The following is a 21,013-nucleotide window of genomic DNA, read 5'->3' as shown; positions in this document are numbered from 1 at the left end:
CTGAGTCTCCTGATCAAAACACAGGCGAAGCAGAAACAAGCGATAGAAGCACAAACATGTTGGTGTGTAAATAGTTTTATTTGATGTTTTGAATATAGCAGTGTGTTAATGGATTACAGCAGTGATGACACTGAGCTATGGTACATATAAAACACGAACATAGAGTATAACAACGAGTCTTAAATAAGAAAATAATACTTTATTAAACAGTCCTTCTGTGTTTCAAACACGCAGCCGTTCCCAGTAGAACAGTGGCACATGTGATCCGTCCTTCCCATGATGCACTCTGATCAGCCCACCACAGGTGTAAATATGAGTACTGTACATGAATATGAGGATAATCGGACCGTGCGGTCTCGCGGCTGATGTCTCAGTCCAGTCAGAGTGTGTGTGTGTGTGTGTGTGTGTGTGTGTGCGATTGGCACTCGTGTGACTGTGGGTCTGACACACAGATAAACACACATATAAACACACAGGATCAGAGAGAAGAAAACACCGTCACGATCACGTGACCGTCGAGGCCTGAGTGGACACGCCCTTCATTTGACTGACAGCTGTCAATCAGACGATTACATCAGAGAGCAAACGTTGGTCTGGGACTGGCCACGCCCATCTGTGCCACAAATCATCCTGTCCGACCTGAATCACACACAAGAGACTCATGAGGGCTTGAATTTGATTCACTTCAACCACACACTGAAGCCAAACACATCCTTAATAAAATTAGTAAAAAAACGATTCTACTCGTGTTTTACATAATTACATGTGTTATAAACAGCAATATTTATCAACATTTAATGTGTCTAATTATTTGAAAACATGAGAAATGCCACATTTCAGAGCGATGTTGCAAACGAATCATTGAATCAGAGTTGCAAATAGATGTATTTGATTCACAGAAACTGCTCATTTGAAATTATTCAAGTGAATCGATTCAGTGACTCAAAGGAGTCGATTCACTGAGTTGAAAAGTTTGAAGTCATTAGGAATCGACTTAATCAGAGTTATGGATTGATTAATTGACATTTCTGTTAAAAGAATTAATCAATTACCAAAATCAAAGTCAAATCAGTGAATCAAATAAGTCAATTTAGTGTATGAGTCAGTTCACTGTCAGGGTTCAATTCACTGAATCAAGAGTTATGATTTGATTCACTGAAATCTCAGTTTAGTCTGAAATTCACAGAATCAAACTAGTCTATTCAGTGAATCAAATAAGTCGATTCAATGCCTAAAAATGAGTCGATTTACTGAGCTGAGTTTATGAAATTTGAATCCGTTAGGAATTGATTCACTGAATCAGAGTTATGAATTGATTATTTGAAATTTTAGTTTAAACAAACAAATCGATTCACAGAATCAAACAAGTTGATTCATGTAGTTGAATTTATCAAATAAATATTTTAATCCGTTGGGAATTGATTCACTCAATCAGAGTTATGAATTTATTCATTGAAATTTCAGTTTAATTAACTAATCGATTCACGGAATCAAACGAGTCTATTCAGTGAATCAAATGAGTCGATTTAATGCATCAAATGAATCGATTCAATGAGTTGAATTTTTCAAACAAATATTTGAATCCGTTAGGAATCAACTCACTGAATCAGAGTTATGGATTGATTCACTACAATTTTAGTTTAACAAACGAATTGATTCACGGAATCAAACGAGTCTTCAGTGAATCCAATGAGTCAGTTTAATGCATCAAATGAATCGATTCACTGACTTGAATTTATCAAACAAATATTTGAATCCATTAGGAATCAATGTACTGAATCAGAGTTATGGATTGATTCACTACGATTTTAGTTTAACAAACAAATCGATTCACGGAATCAAATGAGTCGATCAGTGCATCATTGATATTTCTGTTGAACGAATGAGTAAGTAAGTAAGTAAGTAAAATGTATTTTTATAGCACCATTCACAGATAAAAATCACAACAAAAGGAGGAGTACAACACATTTATAAAAGCATTACAGGACCTAATCAGAACGAGTAAGAAAAACAATACATAGATTAGGAAATAAAGAGAAATGCACAAAAGACCGGCCTAACCACCCTACAGTCTAGATAAAAGCCTCTTTAAACAGAAGTGTTTTCAACTGTGAGTCAATTCAGTGAATCAAATAAGTCGATTAAGTGCATTAATCAGTTTTCAAATGAGTTGATTCACTGAGTTGAGTTTATAAAACAACAACGCTGTTTTGATGAAGCTTTTCGATGTTTCTGTTTTTTGGGTCAAATTTAAAGGCAGCGCTGCAGGAATTGTTCATGAACGGTGCTATCCCAGAATGCATTGCTCCGAGATCAGTCAAATGGATAGGGTTGGGAATCGTGAGGAATTTTCCAATTCCGGTTCCATTAAAATTATTAAACAAATAGTGGTAAAGGAAAAAGGCACAATACGCAACTTAAACCTTTTCGTGTTTATTCCTTGCTCTCAGATGAATTTACAGGTTGGCAATATCAAAAAAAGTCCTGTACTATATTACAGTATTAATTAAGCCGTATGGAATTTAAGGAAATTAAAATAAATATATTCATATTTACATCTCTTTACATTTACATGTTCATAAATAAAATATTTTCGCGCTAATAACATAGCGCTTCGCACACATTGCACCAGAACCGTTTTCGGAACCGACACTTAGGAATTTTGCGCGGTTCCGGTAATTTTTCTTCATAAGAACCGGTTCTCGATTCCCAACCCTAGAAATGGATAGATACTTCAGCAGTTTTTGATGCTTGTTTTCTGCTCACCTGTTGGCGGCGCTCTCTGGCCCACACAGGTCCGACTCGGACCGATACGCGTGCTGACCCGTCTCAGAGATGACCAGCGCGTGCATAGGCTCACTGTTGCATGCCTTGAGCGGGCCACGCCCCCTGCTGACATCAGAGTGAGGCGACAGGGTCATGTGACTGCACGAGGGGTTCCCATTGGTGTCCAGCTCGCTGGGGGCGGGGCCTGGAGATGAGACGTCCAGCACCTCGATCAGCGGGGTCGGGCTCAGGGTCATGGGCGGGGTCACGGGGTCAGCGTGGGCGAGCTGCAGCCGGCGCATGTGACTGACCGCCATCGTCACATTAATGGCTCGCTGGAACACACACACACACACACGTCTGGTTCATTATCTTTGTGGGGACTCTACATAGGCGATAGACTCAACATCCCCTAAACCTACCCTTCACACACACACACACACACACACACATATAAATACACACATCACACAAACGCACATTACACACACACGCACAATCACACACACACACACATATCCACAGATCACACACATATATATATATATATATACACACATCACACACACACACACACACATATTAGAGTAACGCGTTAGATTACTCACTACTGGGAAAAAAGTTGTCCGATTAGAGTAACGCGTTAGATTACTCGTTACTGGAGAAAAGTCTTCGGATTAGAGTAACGCGTTAGATTACTCGCTACTGGAGAAAAGTCGTCAGATTAGAGTAACGCGTTAGATTGCGTTAGATTACTCGCTACTGGTGAAAAGTTGTCCGATTAGAGTAACGCGTTAGATTACTCGCTACTGGAGAAAAGTCGTCAAATTAGAGTAACGCGTTCGATTACTCGCTACTGGAGAAAAGTCGTCAGAGTAGAGTAACGCGTTAGATTACTCGCTACTGGAGAAAAGTCATCAGATTAGAGTAACGCGTTAGATTACTCGTTACTGGAGAAAAGTCGTCAGATTAGAGTAACTCGTTAGATTACTCGTTACTGGAGAAAAGTCGTCAGAGTAGAGTAACGCGTTAGATTACTCGCTACTGGAGAAAAGTCGTCAAATTAGAGTAACACGTTAGATTACTCGCTACTGGAGAAAAGTCGTCAGAGTAGAGTAACGCGTTAGATTACTCGCTACTGGAGAAAAGTCATCAGATTAGAGTAACGCGTTAGATTACTCGTTACTGGAGAAAAGTCGTCAGATTAGAGTAACTCGTTAGATTACTCGTTACTGGAGAAAAGTCGTCAGATTAGAGTAACGCGTTAGATTACTCGCTACTGGAGAAAAGTCGTCAGATTAGAGTAACGCATTAGATTACTCGCTACTGGAGAAAAGTCGTCAGATTAGAGTAACGCGTTAGATTACTCGCTACTGGAGAAAAGTCGTCAGATTAGAGTAACGTGTTAGATTACTCACTATTGGAGAAAAGTCATCAGATTAGAGTAACGCGTTAGATTACTCGCTACTGGAGGAAAGTCGTCAGATTAGAGTAACTCGTTAGATTACTCATTACTGGAGAAAAGTCGTCAGATTAGAGTAACACGTTAGATTACTCATTACTGGAGAAAAGTCGTCAGATTAGAGTAACGCTTTAGATTACTCATTACTGGAGAAAAGTCGTCAGATTAGAGTAACTCGTTAGATTACTCATTACTGGAGAAAAGTCGTCAGATTAGAGTAACACGTTAGATTACTCATTACTGGAGAAAAGTCGTCAGATTAGAGTAACGCTTTAGATTACTCATTACTGGAGAAAAGTCGTCAGATTAGAGTAACTCGTTAGATTACTCATTACTGGAGAAAAGTCGTCAGATTAGAGTAACACGTTAGATTACTCATTACTGGAGAAAAGTCGTCAGATTAGAGTAACGCTTTAGATTACTCATTACTGGAGAAAAGTCGTCAGATTAGAGTAACTCGTTAGATTACTCATTACTGGAGAAAAGTCATCAGATTAGAGTAACGCGTTAGATTACTCGCTACTGGAGAAAAGTCTTCGGATTAGAGTCACGCGTTAGATTACTCGCTACTGGAGAAATGTCTTCAGATTAGAGTAACGCGTTAGATTACTCGCTACTGGAGAAAAATCGTCAGATTAGAGTGGAGAAAAGTCGTCAGATTAGAGTAACGCGTTAGATTGCGTTAGATTACTCGCTACTGGAGAAAAGTCGTCAGATTAGAGTAACGCGTTAGATTACTCGCTACTGGAGAAAAGTCGTCAGATTAGAGTGGAGAAAAGTCGTCAGATTAGAGTAACGCGTTAGATTGCGTTCGATTACTCGCTACTGGAAAAAAGTCGTTAGATTAGAGTCAGGCGTTAGATTACTCGCTACTGGTGAAAAGTCGTCAGATTAGAGTAACGCGTTAGATTACTCGCTACTGGAGAAAAGTCGTCAGATTAGAGTGGAGAAAAGTCGTCAGATTAGAGTAACGCGTTAGATTGCGTTAGATTACTCGCTACTGGAAAAAAGTCGTCAGATTAGAGTAACGCGTTAGATTACTCGCTACTGGAGAAAAGTCGTCAGATTAGAGTAACGCGTTCGATTACTCGCTACTGGAGAAAAGTCGTCAGATTAGAGTAACACGTTAGATTACTCTCTACTGGAGAAAAGTCGTCAGATTAGAGTAACGTGTTAGATTACTCGTTACTGGAGAAAAGTCGTCAGATTAGAGTAACGTGTTAGATTACTCGTTACTGGAGAAAAGTCGTCAGATTAGAGTAACGCGTTAGATTACTCGCTACTGGAGAAAAGTCGTCAGATTAGAGTAACGTGTTAGATTACTCGTTACTGGAGAAAAGTCGTCAGATTAGAGTAACGCGTTAGATTACTCGCTACTGGAGAAAAATCGTCAGATAAGAGTAACGCGTTACATTACTCGCTACTGGAGAAAATCGTTAGTAACCTTACTAGTTACTAACGAGTTACTTTTCTCCAGTAACTCGTTAGATTACTCGTTACTGGAGAAAAGTCGTCAGATTAGAGTAACTCGTTAGATTACTCGCTACTGGAGAAAAGTCGTCAGATTAGAGTAACGTGTTAGATTACTCGTTACTGGAGAAAAGTCGTCAGATTAGAGTAACGCGTTAGATTACTCGCTACTGGAGAAAAATCGTCAGATAAGAGTAACGCGTTACATTACTCGCTACTGGAGAAAATCGTTAGTAACCTTACTAGTTACTAACGAGTTACTTTTCTCCAGTAACTCGTTAGATTACTCGTTACTGGAGAAAAGTCGTCAGATTAGAGTAACTCGTTAGATTACTCGCTACTGGAGAAAAGTCGTCAGATTAGAGTAACTCGTTAGATTACTCATTACTGGAGAAAAGTCGTCAGATTAGAGTGGAGAAAAATCATCAGATTAGAGTAACGCGTTAGATTACTCACTACTGGAAAAAAGTCGTCAGATTAGAGTAACGCGTTAGATTACTCGCTACTGGAGAAAAGTCGTCAGATTAGAGTGGAGAAAAGTCGTCAGATTAGAGTAACGCGTTAGATTGCGTTAGATTACTCGCTACTGGAAAAAAGTCGTCAGATTAGAGTAACGTATTAGATTACTCGCTACTGGTGAAAAGTCGTCAGATTAGAGTAACGCGCTAGATTGCGTTAGATTACTCGCTACTGGTGAAAAGTCATCAGATTAGAGTGGAGAAAAATCGTCAGATTACAGTCACGCGTTAGATTACTCGCTACTGGAGAAAAGTCGTCAGATTAGAGTGGAGAAAAGTCGTCAGATTACAGTCACGCGTTAGATTACTCGCTACTGGAGAAAAGTCGTCAGATTAGAGTGGAGAAAAGTCGTCAGATTAGAGTAACGCGTTAGATTGCGTTAGATTACTCGCTACTGGAAAAAAGTCGTCAGATTAGAGTAACGCGTTAGATTACTCGCTACTGGAGAAAAATCGTCAGATTAGAGTAACGCGTTAGATTACTCGCTACTGGAGAAAAGTCGTCAGATTAGAGTAACGCGTTAGATTACTCGCTACTGGAGAAAAGTCGTCAGATTAGAGTAACGCGTTAGATTACTCGTTACTGGAGAAAAGTCGTCAGATTAGAGTAACGCGTTAGATTACTCGCTACTGGAGAAAAGTCGTCCGATTAGAGTAACGCGTTAGATTACTCGTTACTGGAGAAAAGTCGTCAGATTAGAGTAACGCGTTAGATTACTCGTTACTGGAGAAAAGTCGTCAGATTAGAGTAACGCGTTAGATTACTCGTTACTGGAGAAAAGTCGTCAGATTAGAGTAACGCGTTACATTACTCGCTACTGGAGAAAAGTCGTCCGATTAGAGTAACGTGTTAGATTACTCGTTACTGGAGAAAAGTCGTCAGATTAGAGTAACGCGTTAGATTACTCGTTACTGGAGAAAAGTCATCAGATTAGAGTAACGCGTTAGATTACTCGCTACTGGAGAAAAGTCGTCAGATTAGAGTAACGCGTTAGATTACTCACTACTGGAGAAAAGTCGTCAGATTAGAGTAATGCGTTAGATTACTCATTACTGGAGAAAAGTCGTCAGATTAGAGTAACGCGTTAGATTACTCGTTACTGGAGAAAAGTCGTCAGATTAGAGTAACGCGTTAGATTACTCATTACTGGAGAAAAGTCGTCCGATTAGAGTAACGTGTTAGATTACTCGTTACTGGAGAAAAGTCGTCAGATTAGAGTAACGCATTACTGGCTTCACTGCTCATCAACACAGAGTGAGTGTATCCGTGATCTGCGCTCTCACCTTCCACTTGGATTTGGCAAAATTCTTCTGGATCTGCTCACAGACGGACTGGATGATGTTGTCATTTTGCGCCGTGTCTCCGATGATCCTGAGGACAGCGGTTCAGCTATTCATCAACCATATTCATATTCATCATGTTTATCCATCAATCAGCGTATTCAGTTATGAATATGTATGTTTTATGAACTGGTCGTTTTTTTAATGCATAAGTAAATCAAATAAAGTAAATGAGTAATAAGTAAATAAAGTTAATAAAATACGTTATAAACGTAGTTTGGTTATTCATAGCATTTTTTTCATGAATCAGTGTTTATTATGTGTGTGTGTGTGTGTGTGCGTGTGTGTGTGTGTATATATACAGTATACATACACACAGACACACACACACACACACTCAAACATATATTTATGTATTTACAAACTTTTACGTTAGATGCGATTAATCACGATTAATCGGTTCTTACAGCACTAGTTTATTCATGAATCATTGCATTATTGCTGATTTAATTAAAAACATAAATATGTTTATTCATCAATAAGAATGATTATTTATCTTCTTTTTTTTACAATTTTTTTCAGTCATGAATCAGTGTATTTAGTTATGAATATGCATGTTTTATGCATAGGTTATTATTAAGTATGTTGATTTATCGTAGATTCATAAAAGCTAATTTATTAATAACCTAGTGCTGTCAAATCGATTAATCACGGCATTTTATACATATGTATATACACACATATATTCAAAAATGTGTAGATGCGATTAATCGTGATTAATCGACTCTACAGCACTAGTTTATTCGTTAATCGGTATACTTATATATGAATCTGCATGTTTATTTATTAATTTCTTTATTCATAAGTATGATTCACCAAACATGTTTTTTCATGAATCATTGTTTATTCATTCATGCTAGTATTCTAATGCTGTCAAATCGATTAATCGCATCTAACATAAAAGTTTGTAAATATATAATAATATATGTTTTTGTGTGTGTGTACAGTATACATACACACACACACACATATGTATTTACAAACTTTTATGTAAGATGTGATTAATCGATTCTACAGCAATAATTATTACTATTTATGAATCAGTACATTTTTATGCATTAGTTTAATATTTAAGCAGATCATAAATAAACATGTCTGTTTATTAATGATTCAGTATGTTTGATTACTGATAAGTCAATATGGCAATGAATTAATATGTTTACTGATGACTCAGGTCGTTTATGTGTTTAATCGTGAATTTGTAGATTTCTTTCTCGGTTTTTTTCATGATTTAATATGTTAGGCGTGTTTATTTGTGTGTAATCTGTATTTAATCCGCAGAGATGCTCAGAGAGGTTTCTCACCATGGATGGCCGAGCGCTTGTTCAGTCGTGTAGCGTTTAGTGGGGCTTTTCTCCAGCATGTGCCGGATAAAGTCCTTCGCTGCACAAATCAGGAGAAAACAGATTTATTCACAAAGAAAGATGAATTTATGTTTGAATTAAAGGACAGCTCCGGTGAGAAATGACCCTAGGGGTAATTAACAGATGGTCAGCGAGTAGATCGTTCTCTGGGATGTGTTTTCATGAAAATCGAATGTAAAGAGTTTTATCTCTAAACACAGATTAGCTTATAACGCTTGTCTATGGGGAACAGGGTGAAATTAAACCGCTAGTTAATACCACTAACAGCTCAAAATATCCTCACACTAGCACGGCAGCATAATGAGGATCCATACATGCAAACCGCAGCACTGAGAACTTTATAAGAGTACAAACAGTTTAATAAGAAGATGCTTTATAAAGACAGTACATTACACGTTTACAGACGGCGGCCATCTTGGAGAACAGTCTTGACGAGTCGAGCCACGAACGCCGTGCTGTTTGTGAAATCTAATTACATGGAAATGCATGAATTATATCTGTTTATTAAAATATATGGTTGACTAACTAGAAGGGAAGAAGGCGTCCCATATGAGATTCAGTCACAGTTCATCTCTTAGCACAGCATCGTCGCTCGACTCGTCGAGACTGTTTCCCAAGATGGCCGCCGTCTGTGAACGCGTAATGCACTGTCTTTATAAAGCATCTTCTTATTAAACTGTTTGTACTCTTACAAAGTTCTTAGTGCTTCGGTTTGCATGTAGGGACCCTCATTATGCTGCCGTGTTGGTGTGAGGCTATTTTGAGCCTTGTTAGTGGTATTAACTAGCGGTTTAATTTCACTACCCTGTGCCCCATAGACCAGTGTTATAAGCTAATCTGTGTTTAGAGATAAAACTCTTTACATTCGATTTTCATGAAAACGCATCCCAGAGAACGATCTACTCGCTAACCATCTGTTAATTACACCTAGGGTCATTTCTCACCGGAGTTAAGCCTGTAGGAGTTGAAGTTGCAGCCGATGGCCTATAGGTGGCAGTAATGAGAGTTTCTGACCCACCTGACTCAGAGATGTCGTCCCAGTACGGCGTGTGGAACGCATATTCTGCCTTCATGATCTTGGAGAAAAGGCGCGTTTCGTTCTCCTCGTAAAATGGCGGGTAGCCGCTCAACCTGAACATAAAACACACAAAGATATTAGCACTCGAGGGATTACAGAACTGACCGACTCTCAAGTACGGTGGCCCAGTAGTGCACAACACAACGAAATAAAGCCACAACACAACGGAAATGCTCCTGACCACTAGGGGGCTCTCTGAGGGCAGTAAAGTTAGTTTTCCTAGCCCTTGTTCTATAGATTGGCCAGTCTTACAAAGATATAAACACTACGATCAGTTAAGTGTGTAAACTAACCATTATATATCGACATGAAATATCAATTCTAAATCACCTACACAGCAAAAAAAATGCTCTTCTTACTCAGTATTTTTGTCTTGTTTCTAGTCCAAACATCTAAAAAAAATTTAAAACAAGAAGTATTTACTAGACAAGCAAAAGTAATTGTCTTGTTTTGGGAAAAATAACTCAAAATGAAGAGAGTTTTTGCTTAAAATAAGATAAATAATCTGCCAATGGGGTGAGAAAAATAATCTTAATTCAAACAGAAAACAAGATTATTTTTCTCACCCCATTGGCAGATTATTTATCTTATTTTAAGCAAAAACTCTTTAATTTGAGATAATTTTTTCTTGTCTAGTAAATGTTTCTTAATGTAAGAATTTTTAGATATTTTGACCAAACAAGACAAAAATACTGAGTAAGAAAAGCATTTTTTGCAGTGCAAGAGTGTGTATGTGTGTGTGTGTGTGTGTGTGTGTGTGTGTGTGTGTGTGTGTGTGTGTGTGTGTGTGTGTGTGTGTGTGTGTGTGTGTGTGTGTGTGTGTGTATGTGTGTTCCTTGTTTATCAATACTTGTCAGGGCACAAATGTCCTCACTTATAGTAAAACATGAAACCAACTCACTAGTTTGACATTGGACTGGTCCTCAATAGTTAAAAAGGCTTATAAATCGGCCAAAACAAGTTTTTATTTAAATCTATTGTTTTGCAGATGTTTCTGTGATGGGTAGGTTTAGGGGCAGTGTGTGTGTGTGTGTGTGTGTGTTTGTGTGACGGCGGACTCACAGGATGTAGGTTATGACGCCGATAGACCAGCAGTCCACCGCTTTACTGTACGGCTTCTGAGCCAGAACCTCCGGAGCTGAGGAGAGTCATCACAGTAATGAGAATAACAGCCAATCACAGGCAATATAACCGCAGAAGTAAAACGACCCGTACCAACATATCCCGGAGTCCCACAGGCCGTGGACATCACGCCGTGGTCGGCCATCTTGGACAGACCAAAGTCAGTGATCATGATCTTGGCGTTCTCATCTGGACTGTAGTACAGCAGGTTCTCCGGCTACAGACGGACAGAATCATCATTAATGACATTTAGGACTTGATTATGTTGATTATTTCCTCATATTCTCCATTGATGCGGCTCCTCTCTTCCCAGTCTGTCAGTAACTCTCCAGAAGCCCCGCCTTCTGAAAAGCACACTGTGCTCTAATTGGTCGGCTGGAGCAGTGTGTTGTGATTGGTGTTTGGGAAATGTCCCACCCATTACCATATATAACCGCCAGTTTCAACCAAGGGGCCGATACTGAAGTAATGTGAACTGCAGTTCCTCGACTGGCCACTAGAGACAAATTGTGGTTTTGGTCTATACGGCTAATTTTGCCCTTCATGACGACTGAGGGGGTGAATTTATTTATAACTAATTAGTTTGCATTATATAAAGCCTTAAAGTTCTGCATAATTAAGGGCGTGGTTACTTTGATTGACAGGTGGATTAGCCATTTATCCGCCGTCTATAGTCATTGCGTCACCTGAGCTCCACCCACACCACCTAAGGCCCGCCCATATCCCGCCTCTTTGCCCATTTCCTGTTATCCGGGATTGACACACGAAGACTCGCTCACGAGATGGCGACGCCCAGCTCGCCTCTACTTTACGCTTCAGAATGGCTCTTCAGAATCCTATGGGTGACGTCACGGACACTACGGCCATATTTTTTTACAGTCTATGGTTTTAACACTTTACTAACTAACTCAACCAGGCCCCGCCCCTTTATTCTGCACATATAAATTATTATAATGAGGAATATTGTGACGTGTTGGTTCCCGGAAGAAAACCGAAAGCTCTCTCACCTTCAGGTCTCTGTGGACGATGCTGTTCTGGTGCAGGTAGGACACGGCCTCCAGGACCTGTTTGATCACATGGCTGGCGTCTTTTTCCGTGTAAACCCCTCGATCCAGAATACGGTCAAACAGCTCTCCGCCCGACACCCTTCAGACACACCAAAACATGTACGGATTAATACACATGCTGAATGTGTGTGTGTGTGTGTGTGTGTGTGTGTGTGTGTGTGTGTGTGTGTGTGTGTGTGTGTGTGTGTGTGTGTGTGTGTGTGTGTGTGTGTGTGTGTGTGTGTGTGTTTCAGCCATTATCAAACACGTACAGCTCCATGACAAGGTAATAGTGTGTTCTCGTTTCGTAGAAGTCTTCCAATCCCACCACATTATTATGCTTTATCCTGAAAGAGAGAGAGAGAGTGTCGGGTCAGTTGTCGTTCTTATTATTATTCAATAAGCATGAAAAGAAAACCTTGCCAACAAAAAGTTGATTCGTCAAACCGTTCTCGAATAACGTGCAAACAAATTCGATGAGGTGTCCGCTAAAATGAATGTGAGGCTATATCTCCACAACGTTTAAACGCATTCTGACCAAATTTGGTGTGTGGTATGATAACCATGACCTGAGGGTACCTACACAATTTTGGCACAGTGCCACCTAGTGGTCCGGAGATATGAAAAATTGCTCTTTTAGGGCATCAGCCATTTTGAATTTAGTTGTAAAATATGCTATAGTTTACAATCATACGAAACTCGGTACATCTCTTACAACACCATGCCCTGAAGGTACTCAAAAGATTTTGGGGCAGCGCCGCCTTGAGTTCAAAACTTCAAAAAATGCTAATGGATTTTGCTTAGCACTGCTTCTTATTATGAAACTGGTCTTAATAGATTTCTTGGTTCATGCCGAGAACAAACATATATATTTTGCTAAAGGCGACCGAACTTCCTGTCCGCCATTTTGATGTTCTTTAAAAACCTCTTTTTGAGGGTCTTTAAAAACGTTTTCTAATTTCTCCTAGAGTCTTTGTCTGATTTTATTCAGATCGTCTTCAGACCAGGCAGACAAAAAGTTGTGGAATTCAAGTTGATTCGTCAAATTGTCCTCGAATAAACTGTCCTCGAATTTATTTTGGTGCAAAGCGTCCACCAAAATAAAAATAAAAATTTCCATATCAGCCATTTTGGGTGTCGGCCATTTTGAATTTTGTCATAAAATGCTATAATTTACAAACACATAGGCGTATTGTTACGAAACTCAACAATGTGCCCTGAAGGTACTCAAAAGGTTTCGGCACAGTGCCACCTAGTGGTCAGGAAATATTTTTAAAACGGCTCTTTTTGCTTATAATATCTAAACGATTTGTCCAAATATCACAAAACTCTCTTTAAATTTGGTTCAGCATGCAGAGTCGAATGATACCCAATTTTTCCATATCGGCCATTTTGAATATTGATGTAAAATGCTATATTTTACGAACACATCCGCGTATCATAATGAAACTCGGTTTGTGTCTTCTGCATCATGAGGGTAAAGGTACTGAAAAGTTTTGGAGCAACGCCAGCTTATGGTCAAACGTTATAATGAAATTTCCAAAAATTTCCGCCATTTTGATTTTGACTTTAAAAACCTACTTTTTCAAACTCCTCCTAGACCACTGGTCCAATTTGCATCAAATTCATGTCAGATCATCTTCAGAGCATATCGCCAAAAAGTTATGGATTTTGGGTGGATAGACAAAACCATTTTGTATACCGCATCAACAAATTTGACGTAATGATGCCAAAATGACTGAGGCTGCAGTACTTTGGCACATTGACTTTTTCATGTGTCATTGTCACCTCACTCTGACCACACCGCTTTAGTTTGGTCACAGCGCCACCTATTGGTTGAAACCATTAAAGCGAATTACTAATGACTGTGTTAATGATTTTTCAGTGATTTTGCCTAAAATGATGTCTTTAATTGCTCATTGTTGCAGTTGGTCTGATGCTTCCAGAACTGTGTTCTTCGTGGTTGGTCCCTTGATCGCTGCTTGCAGCTGTAATAATCTCAGTGGTCTTTTGTATTTATGGTCTGTAATCTGCGATGAGGATCTCTGATGATTATATTTGAGATCTGAATGCTTGTTTTATTGTGTCTTGTAGTTTTCCCGTACCTCTTCAGCACCTTAATCTCGTTCTCGAGGTTTGAGTGGTGCAGTTGTTTTTTCTTCACACACTTCAGGGCGTAGAAATTTCCGGTTGCTTTCTCTCTCACCAGGTAGACCTCAGAAAAGGAGCCCCTGCAGAAACACATGAATGTTGAAGTTCAGTGAATGGAGATCTATCTAATCTATCTAATCTATCGGCACAAGGCTGTGCTGTGTGTGTGTCCAGGCTTCAACACACCTGGTCTATCTTGAGTCCACCCATGAATAAATGTCCTAGAAGGAGGATTACTGTGCATTACATAAGAGACCCAATACTGCCCCTCACGACTCATTACCCACAATGCATTTAATCCAGAACACTCTAGCAACCGCAAAGCAATGCAACGACCCAGAACAACATGGCGACCTCTTGGCAACATGTCCTCAAAATGCTTGGCACATTGTCAAACCATCTGTGTGAAAGCTCACTCTGACAGCACAGATTACCACAGATTTTAGATTGAGAACATATTAACCTTTACTCCGGAGTTACCACAGTTTTAGTCACCGCTTGGCTGATGCCCATTGATGATCAAATGATTACTAGAAGTCAATCTGTAATGCTGTAATCCACATGGATGTGTGCAGCAGCCAATTATGACACTCAATAAGTAACAAGAAGAAGAAGAAAAAAAATGTAGGATTTGTTAGAGCTCGTTCTCTTTTGGAGACATATTTGTTTCACTGGTGGTGTAGGCTCGTGAACCCACTTACATTCACCGCCTCGGTAATCCTTTAATGAACTAGTGTCAGGATGTTCTCTGATGTCTGAGTCATTCACCTGCAGATGAAGACGGACACGTGCCAAAACTCTCTCAGAGAGAGAGAGAGAGAGAGAGAGATAGAGAGAGAGAGAGAGAGAGAGAGAGAGAGAGAGAGAGAGAGAGAGAGAGAGAGAGAGAGAGAGAGAGAGAGAGAGAGAGAGAGAATGCTTACTAATGCTCACTCGGTCAACAAACTTGACAAGCATTTCTGAATATCATCAAATATTTCAAAAATGCATGCCTCATAATGACTCATCAAGCTGTATAACACTTCATAATGCCTCATAATGATTCACTCTTTAAATCTGTCTCATACAGCTTCATAATAGCTTCTGGTGCATTATAACGCAGGTTATTTTGTAGCACCTCGTAATGCTTCAAACGTCTCATAACACTCATACCGCTACATAATGTGTCGTAACATGTCACAGTGTTACAAAAATGCTTCATAGCAACTCATAAAACGTCATAACAGTCCATAAAGGCTATTCAAAAAGCTTTCTAGCACCTCATGATGTTTCTTAACCTGTCATAAGAGTTTATAGTGGCTATTAAAGCTACATAACCTTTTGGAACACTTTGTAATGCTCAATAACAAGCTTCATAAATATTCAGAATACCTAATGACATTGTGCATTGTGCCTCATTCCGCTTTATTTAGTTTCATAAAGCTTCATAACACTTCATAAAGATGCATATTACTTTACACTGCTTCATAAAAGTTCAGTTTGTCTTATGAAGCTTCCTAACACATTATAGTGCCCTGTAAAGCTTCACAACATTTCAGATGGCTCAGTAATGACATGATTATAATAAACCCGTTAATGCTAAAATAACCATTAAAAAAGTGTAATTATTCATAAAAACTCATAACACTTCATAATGCTTCATAACCCTTCATAAAGCACCATAGAGGATAATAGTGCCTCTTAACGCTTTCTAACATTTCATAACACTTCATAATGCCTTATAAAGCACCATAGAAGATAATAGTGCCTCTTAAGGCTTTCCAACATTTCAGAACACTTCATAATGCTTCATAACCCTTCATAAAGCAACATAGAAGATAATAGTGCCTCTTTAAGCTTTCTAATACTTCAGAATGCTTTCTAATGATTCACAACATCTCATAATACTTCATAACCCTTCATAAAGTGCCATAGGTGATGATAGTGCCTCTTTAAGCTTTCTAATATTTCATAACACTTCATAATGCTCCATAACCCTTCATAAAGCACCATAGGTAATAATAGTGCCTCTTAAAGCGTTCTAACGTTTCATAACACTTCATAATACTTCATAACCCTTCATAAAGTGCCATAGAAGATGATAGTGCCTTTTAAGGCTTTCAGAACGCTTTGTAATGCTTCACAACATCTCATAACACTTCACAAAGTGCCATAGTTGATAATAGTGCCTCTTGAAGCTTTCTTACATTTCATAACACTTCATAATGCTTTGTAACTCTTCATAAAGCACCATTGAAGATAATAGTTCCTCTTAAGGCTTTCTAACATTTCAGAACATTTTGTAATGCTTCATAACCCTTCATAAAGTGCCCTATAGTGCCTCTTGAAGGTTTCTAAGATTTTATAACACTTCATAATACTTCATAACCCTTCATAAAGTGCCATAGGTGGCATGGTGCTTCTTAAGGCTTTCTAACATTTCAGAACGCTTTGTAATGATTCATAACACTTCATAATGCTTCATAACCCTTCATAAAGTGCCATAGGTCATAATAGTGCCTCTTAAGGCTTTCTGATATTTCAGAACGCTTCGTAATGCTTCATAACCCTTCATAAAGTGCCATAGGTGATAAAAGTGCCTCTTAAAGCGTTCTAACATTTCATAACACTTCATATAGTGCCACAGGTGATAAAAAGTGCCTCTTAAAGTGTTCTAACATTTCAGAACGCTTTGTAATGCTTCGTAACACTTCACAATGGTGAATAACGCTTCACAGCGCCATATAAAAGTCTGCATTAGTGCTTAAAGGGTTCCTCCAGGTATTTCTCAATAGGAGCAAGTGGATGAACGGCTTCATTGATAAAAATGTCCCCTGGCCCTCAATCCGTTAATCTGTGTCTCAGGCTCAGACGCATGTGTCTCCTCTAATCCTGTAATAGCGGCCAAGCTCACAAAAACACCTCCATGAGCACTCAGCTGATTTCTGATCATAAAATCACAATGATCTTCATGAAATACTTACGATCCCAGAACTTCCTTGAAGTCAAAGATCTCCTTGATATTGCTGGTGATTTTTTTCCAGCTGCAATTGATCTCCTTCCGACCCATCGTGGCTCAAGCTTTAGAAACTGACTCCTGCAGCGGACACACAATATAAACACACATCTGTCATATTAATTCACCATCACACTTACATAAACCATCACATGTGTGTCCGTTCATGCTCATAATCCTTCACAAGTGTGACGGATTACTTCACTCTTATATAAAGTTGAGGACGGTCGCATTCGGCCTCGCTAATGTTTCCCAGAAGAGTTGATCTCTGATCTCTCTATCTAGGTTAATGCATTTAATATTATCCCACATTACAGTACGAACTTACACTGAACAATACAGCGTTTAATAACCTTGACTAATAGTCATTTTAACTACACATTATTAAAATCATTAGTGAACAAACGTGTTGATAAATGCTTTACAAATATATCATTTGTGAGTTGATTTTAGCAAATGAGATCTTAACTTGTGTCACTTAATAACATTATTACACTATATGTGACCACAAAACCAGTCATAAGGGTCATTTTTTTAAAATTGCGATTAATATATAATCTGAAAGCTGAATAGAAATGCATCATTGATGTGTGGATTGCTAGGATAGGACAATATTTGTCAAATCTGGAATCTGAGGGTGCAAACACATCTAAATATTGAGAAAATCACCCTTAAAGTTGTCCAAATTAAGTCCTTACACTGCTAAAAATGCTTTTCTTACTTAGTATTTTTGTCTTGTTTCGAGTCCAAACATCTAAAAATTCTTAAAACAAGAAGTATTAACTAGACAAGCAAAAGTAATTGTGTTGTTTTGGGGAAAATAACTCAAAATGAAGAGAGTTTTTGCTTAAAATAAGATAAATAATCTGCCAATGGGGTGAGAAAAATAATCTTAATTCAAACAGAAAACAAGATTATTTTTCTTACCCCATTGGCAGATTATTTATCTTATTTTAAGCAAAAACTCTCTTCATTTTGAGTTATTTTTCCCCAAAACAAGACCATTTTTTTTACTTGTGTAGTAAATATTTCTTAATGTAAGAATTTTTAGATATTTAGACTAGAAACAAGACAAATATACTAAGTAAAAGAAGCATTTTTTGCAGTGTAGCAAAGCATATTACTACTAATAATACATTTCTGATATTTTTACGGTAGGACATTTACCAAATATCTTCAATGAACATGATCTTAATATCCTAATGATTTTTGGCATAAAAGAAAAATGCATAATTTTGACCCATACAATGTAGATACACCCGTGAGATTACGACTGGTGTTGTGCTCCTATAATGCATATATAATGTTACCCAGATAACTGGTTTACATCTGAAGAGTTAAAAAATAATTAAACTTTAATTCGTATATTTTCAATGTTAGTTGAAATAGAGTTTAGGATAAACATAATGATCACATATGTGAAAACTTCCTAACGTATTCTCAGAGAAATGATAAATGAGAAGAGGTCAGTCTTACCCGGAGCGGACAGGAGGAGTGATGAAGATGGAGAGATGAAGACGGAGTGATAAAGATGGTGTGATGAGGAGGAGACGCAGTTGAGCATCTACCTGAACTCTCACGGGCTCGCGCTTCAGAAGAACTGCGCGCGGTGGGCGGGGCCGAGCGCGTGACGTCAGCCGCGATTACCTGTCAACAACCGCCTTACAGATAACGTGGCCATGAATATATCTTTTGTTAAAGGCTCAGTTCGCCCAAAAATATCAATTATGTTATTAATACCCACCCGTAATACCCACCTTCGTTCATCTTCAGAACACAGATAAAGATATTTTTGATGAAATCCGAGAGCTCTCTGACCCCTCCATAGACATAATGAGCACTTTCAAGGTCCACAAAGGCAGAAGACATCGTTAAAATAGTCCATGTGACTACAGTAGCTCAACCTTACATTACGAAGAGACGAGAATACTTTTTGTGGGCAAAACAAACAAAAATATCGACTTTATTTAACAAATCATGTTTGTGTTAGTCTTCTAGTGGCTGAACCCAGCTAACAGGGAACGTTCTCAGAACGTTGGCTAACGTTCTCTGAAAGTTCTCTCAACGTTATCAAAAAACGTTTTCACAGTAACGTTATTAGAACGTTGTGCCAACGTTATTTGCTATTGAGAAACGTTCTAAAAACGTTAGCTATAAAACGTTATTCTTACATTGTTAGTGGAACGTTTTAAAAACGTTACTACATTAAAAAAGTATTAGTCATTACAAATTAGTCATACAGCTTTTTTCTCAAACTTCAGATACATATTTTGTATATCCAGAGACAACTTAATGACACTTAAATGCTATTTTCGTGTATATAATTATTTTTTTACAATCAAAAGAAAAATCTAGTAAACTAATTATGTACTAAATATAAATGTAATATAAATATAAAAGTCAATTATAAAAGTGGTTTTAGCTTTTTTTAAAGAAAGAATAAGATGTCAATAAACAAAAGCAAGTACATTAAAGGAGAAAACAGGAATATTTTATTTGATCATACTCCACACCCTTATAAGAACGTTATTTAACGTTCTTAGAACCTAATGAGAACGTTAATACAACGTTCCACAAACTGGACATTTAAACGTTCCTAGAAGATTCAAAAACGTTTTTAGAACTTAATGGGAACGTTAGGGAAACGTTCTTATAACCTAAAATTGTTAGCTGGGAAGTAGTGTATCCTATGCTGTGTTCACACCGAACGCGAATTGAGGCTCAAATTAGCTTCTATCGCGTCTAGTTGGATATTTTGAATACACTTGCCGTCTAAACTAATTGGACGTGTACATAAAGCGAAAGTTTGAAGTGAAATACACACACATTCAAGGCAAAATTTGCTTCTTGTGGGAGGGGCAAGTGAAATGTGTATTAATTACAGTTTACCAGTTTGCCTAATCTCCTGAAACTCTTCCAAGCGAGGTCCTTTTTATTCCTTTCTGCAGAAATACCTCTACGAAAAATAGCCATGGTTTTATTTTAGTAAAAGTGTAGTAACCATGATTTTTTTTTTTTTTTTTGGCTATTGATTAATTTGTGGTTACCATGGTTTAACTACAATAACCATCCTGCATGAAAAAATACTACAGTATATTATAGTAAAATTACTCTAGTAAAAACTGGTGTTTTTGAACCGTACTATAAATATACTACAGTAATTAACTAAGTGTAGTAAATATTATAATATACTACAATATCCTACAATTTACTGTAGTGTATGGTTCAAAATTATAATTTTAAATTTACTGTAATAATACTATAATATACTATAGTATTTACTAGAAAAATAAAGTGATTTTTAGAGTAAAATACTGTTTTACTCTACGGTATAAAACAGTTTTCCGTACTATATATATATATATATATATATATATATATATATATATATATATATATATATATATATATATATATATGGTGAATAACTGTAATAGATCTAACTTTACATTGAATAATTTTACAGTAAAATGCTGTTTTTGAAAGTGTGACTAATGTATTTCTGTTTCTTCTTATTTTTTTTCTAATCAGTTATGTACATTGGGGTTTTGGTTACATTTAATGTTTTTAAATTAAAGTTTATTAAATGTCATATGTGTGTTACCGTGATGGTGTTTAATGTTTGTGTGAATGACTGTACATTAGTGTTGTTCTCCCAAAAGCATTGATTGATCATGTGACTCTCATCTCCACTGTGATT

The 21,013-nt window shown here is 37.8% G+C and overlaps 1 protein-coding gene across 1 annotated transcript; it reads right to left on the bottom strand.

The window, feature by feature from the left end:
- Positions 1 to 59: 59 nt before the first annotated feature.
- Positions 60 to 19,313, bottom strand: camk1ga (calcium/calmodulin-dependent protein kinase IGa). The gene is made up of 12 exons (XM_067415183.1): positions 18,790 to 19,313; positions 17,282 to 17,394; positions 14,273 to 14,398; positions 12,440 to 12,514; positions 12,129 to 12,267; positions 11,215 to 11,338; positions 11,062 to 11,137; positions 9,940 to 10,052; positions 8,862 to 8,940; positions 7,501 to 7,588; positions 2,767 to 3,101; positions 60 to 639 (listed from the first exon to the last, which is right to left on the bottom strand). Exons 2-12 carry the CDS (start codon positions 17,365 to 17,367, stop codon positions 570 to 572), a joined length of 1,311 nt encoding a protein of 436 aa, XP_067271284.1. The 5' UTR covers positions 17,368 to 17,394; positions 18,790 to 19,313; the 3' UTR covers positions 60 to 569.
- Between the last annotated feature and the right edge of the window lie 1,700 nt (positions 19,314 to 21,013).

The sequence above is a fragment of the Pseudorasbora parva genome, chromosome 14 (genome assembly GCF_024679245.1).
Source record: "Pseudorasbora parva isolate DD20220531a chromosome 14, ASM2467924v1, whole genome shotgun sequence".
NCBI classification, from domain to species: domain Eukaryota; kingdom Metazoa; phylum Chordata; class Actinopteri; order Cypriniformes; family Gobionidae; genus Pseudorasbora; species Pseudorasbora parva.
This window is presented reverse-complemented; position numbering and strand designations above follow the sequence as displayed.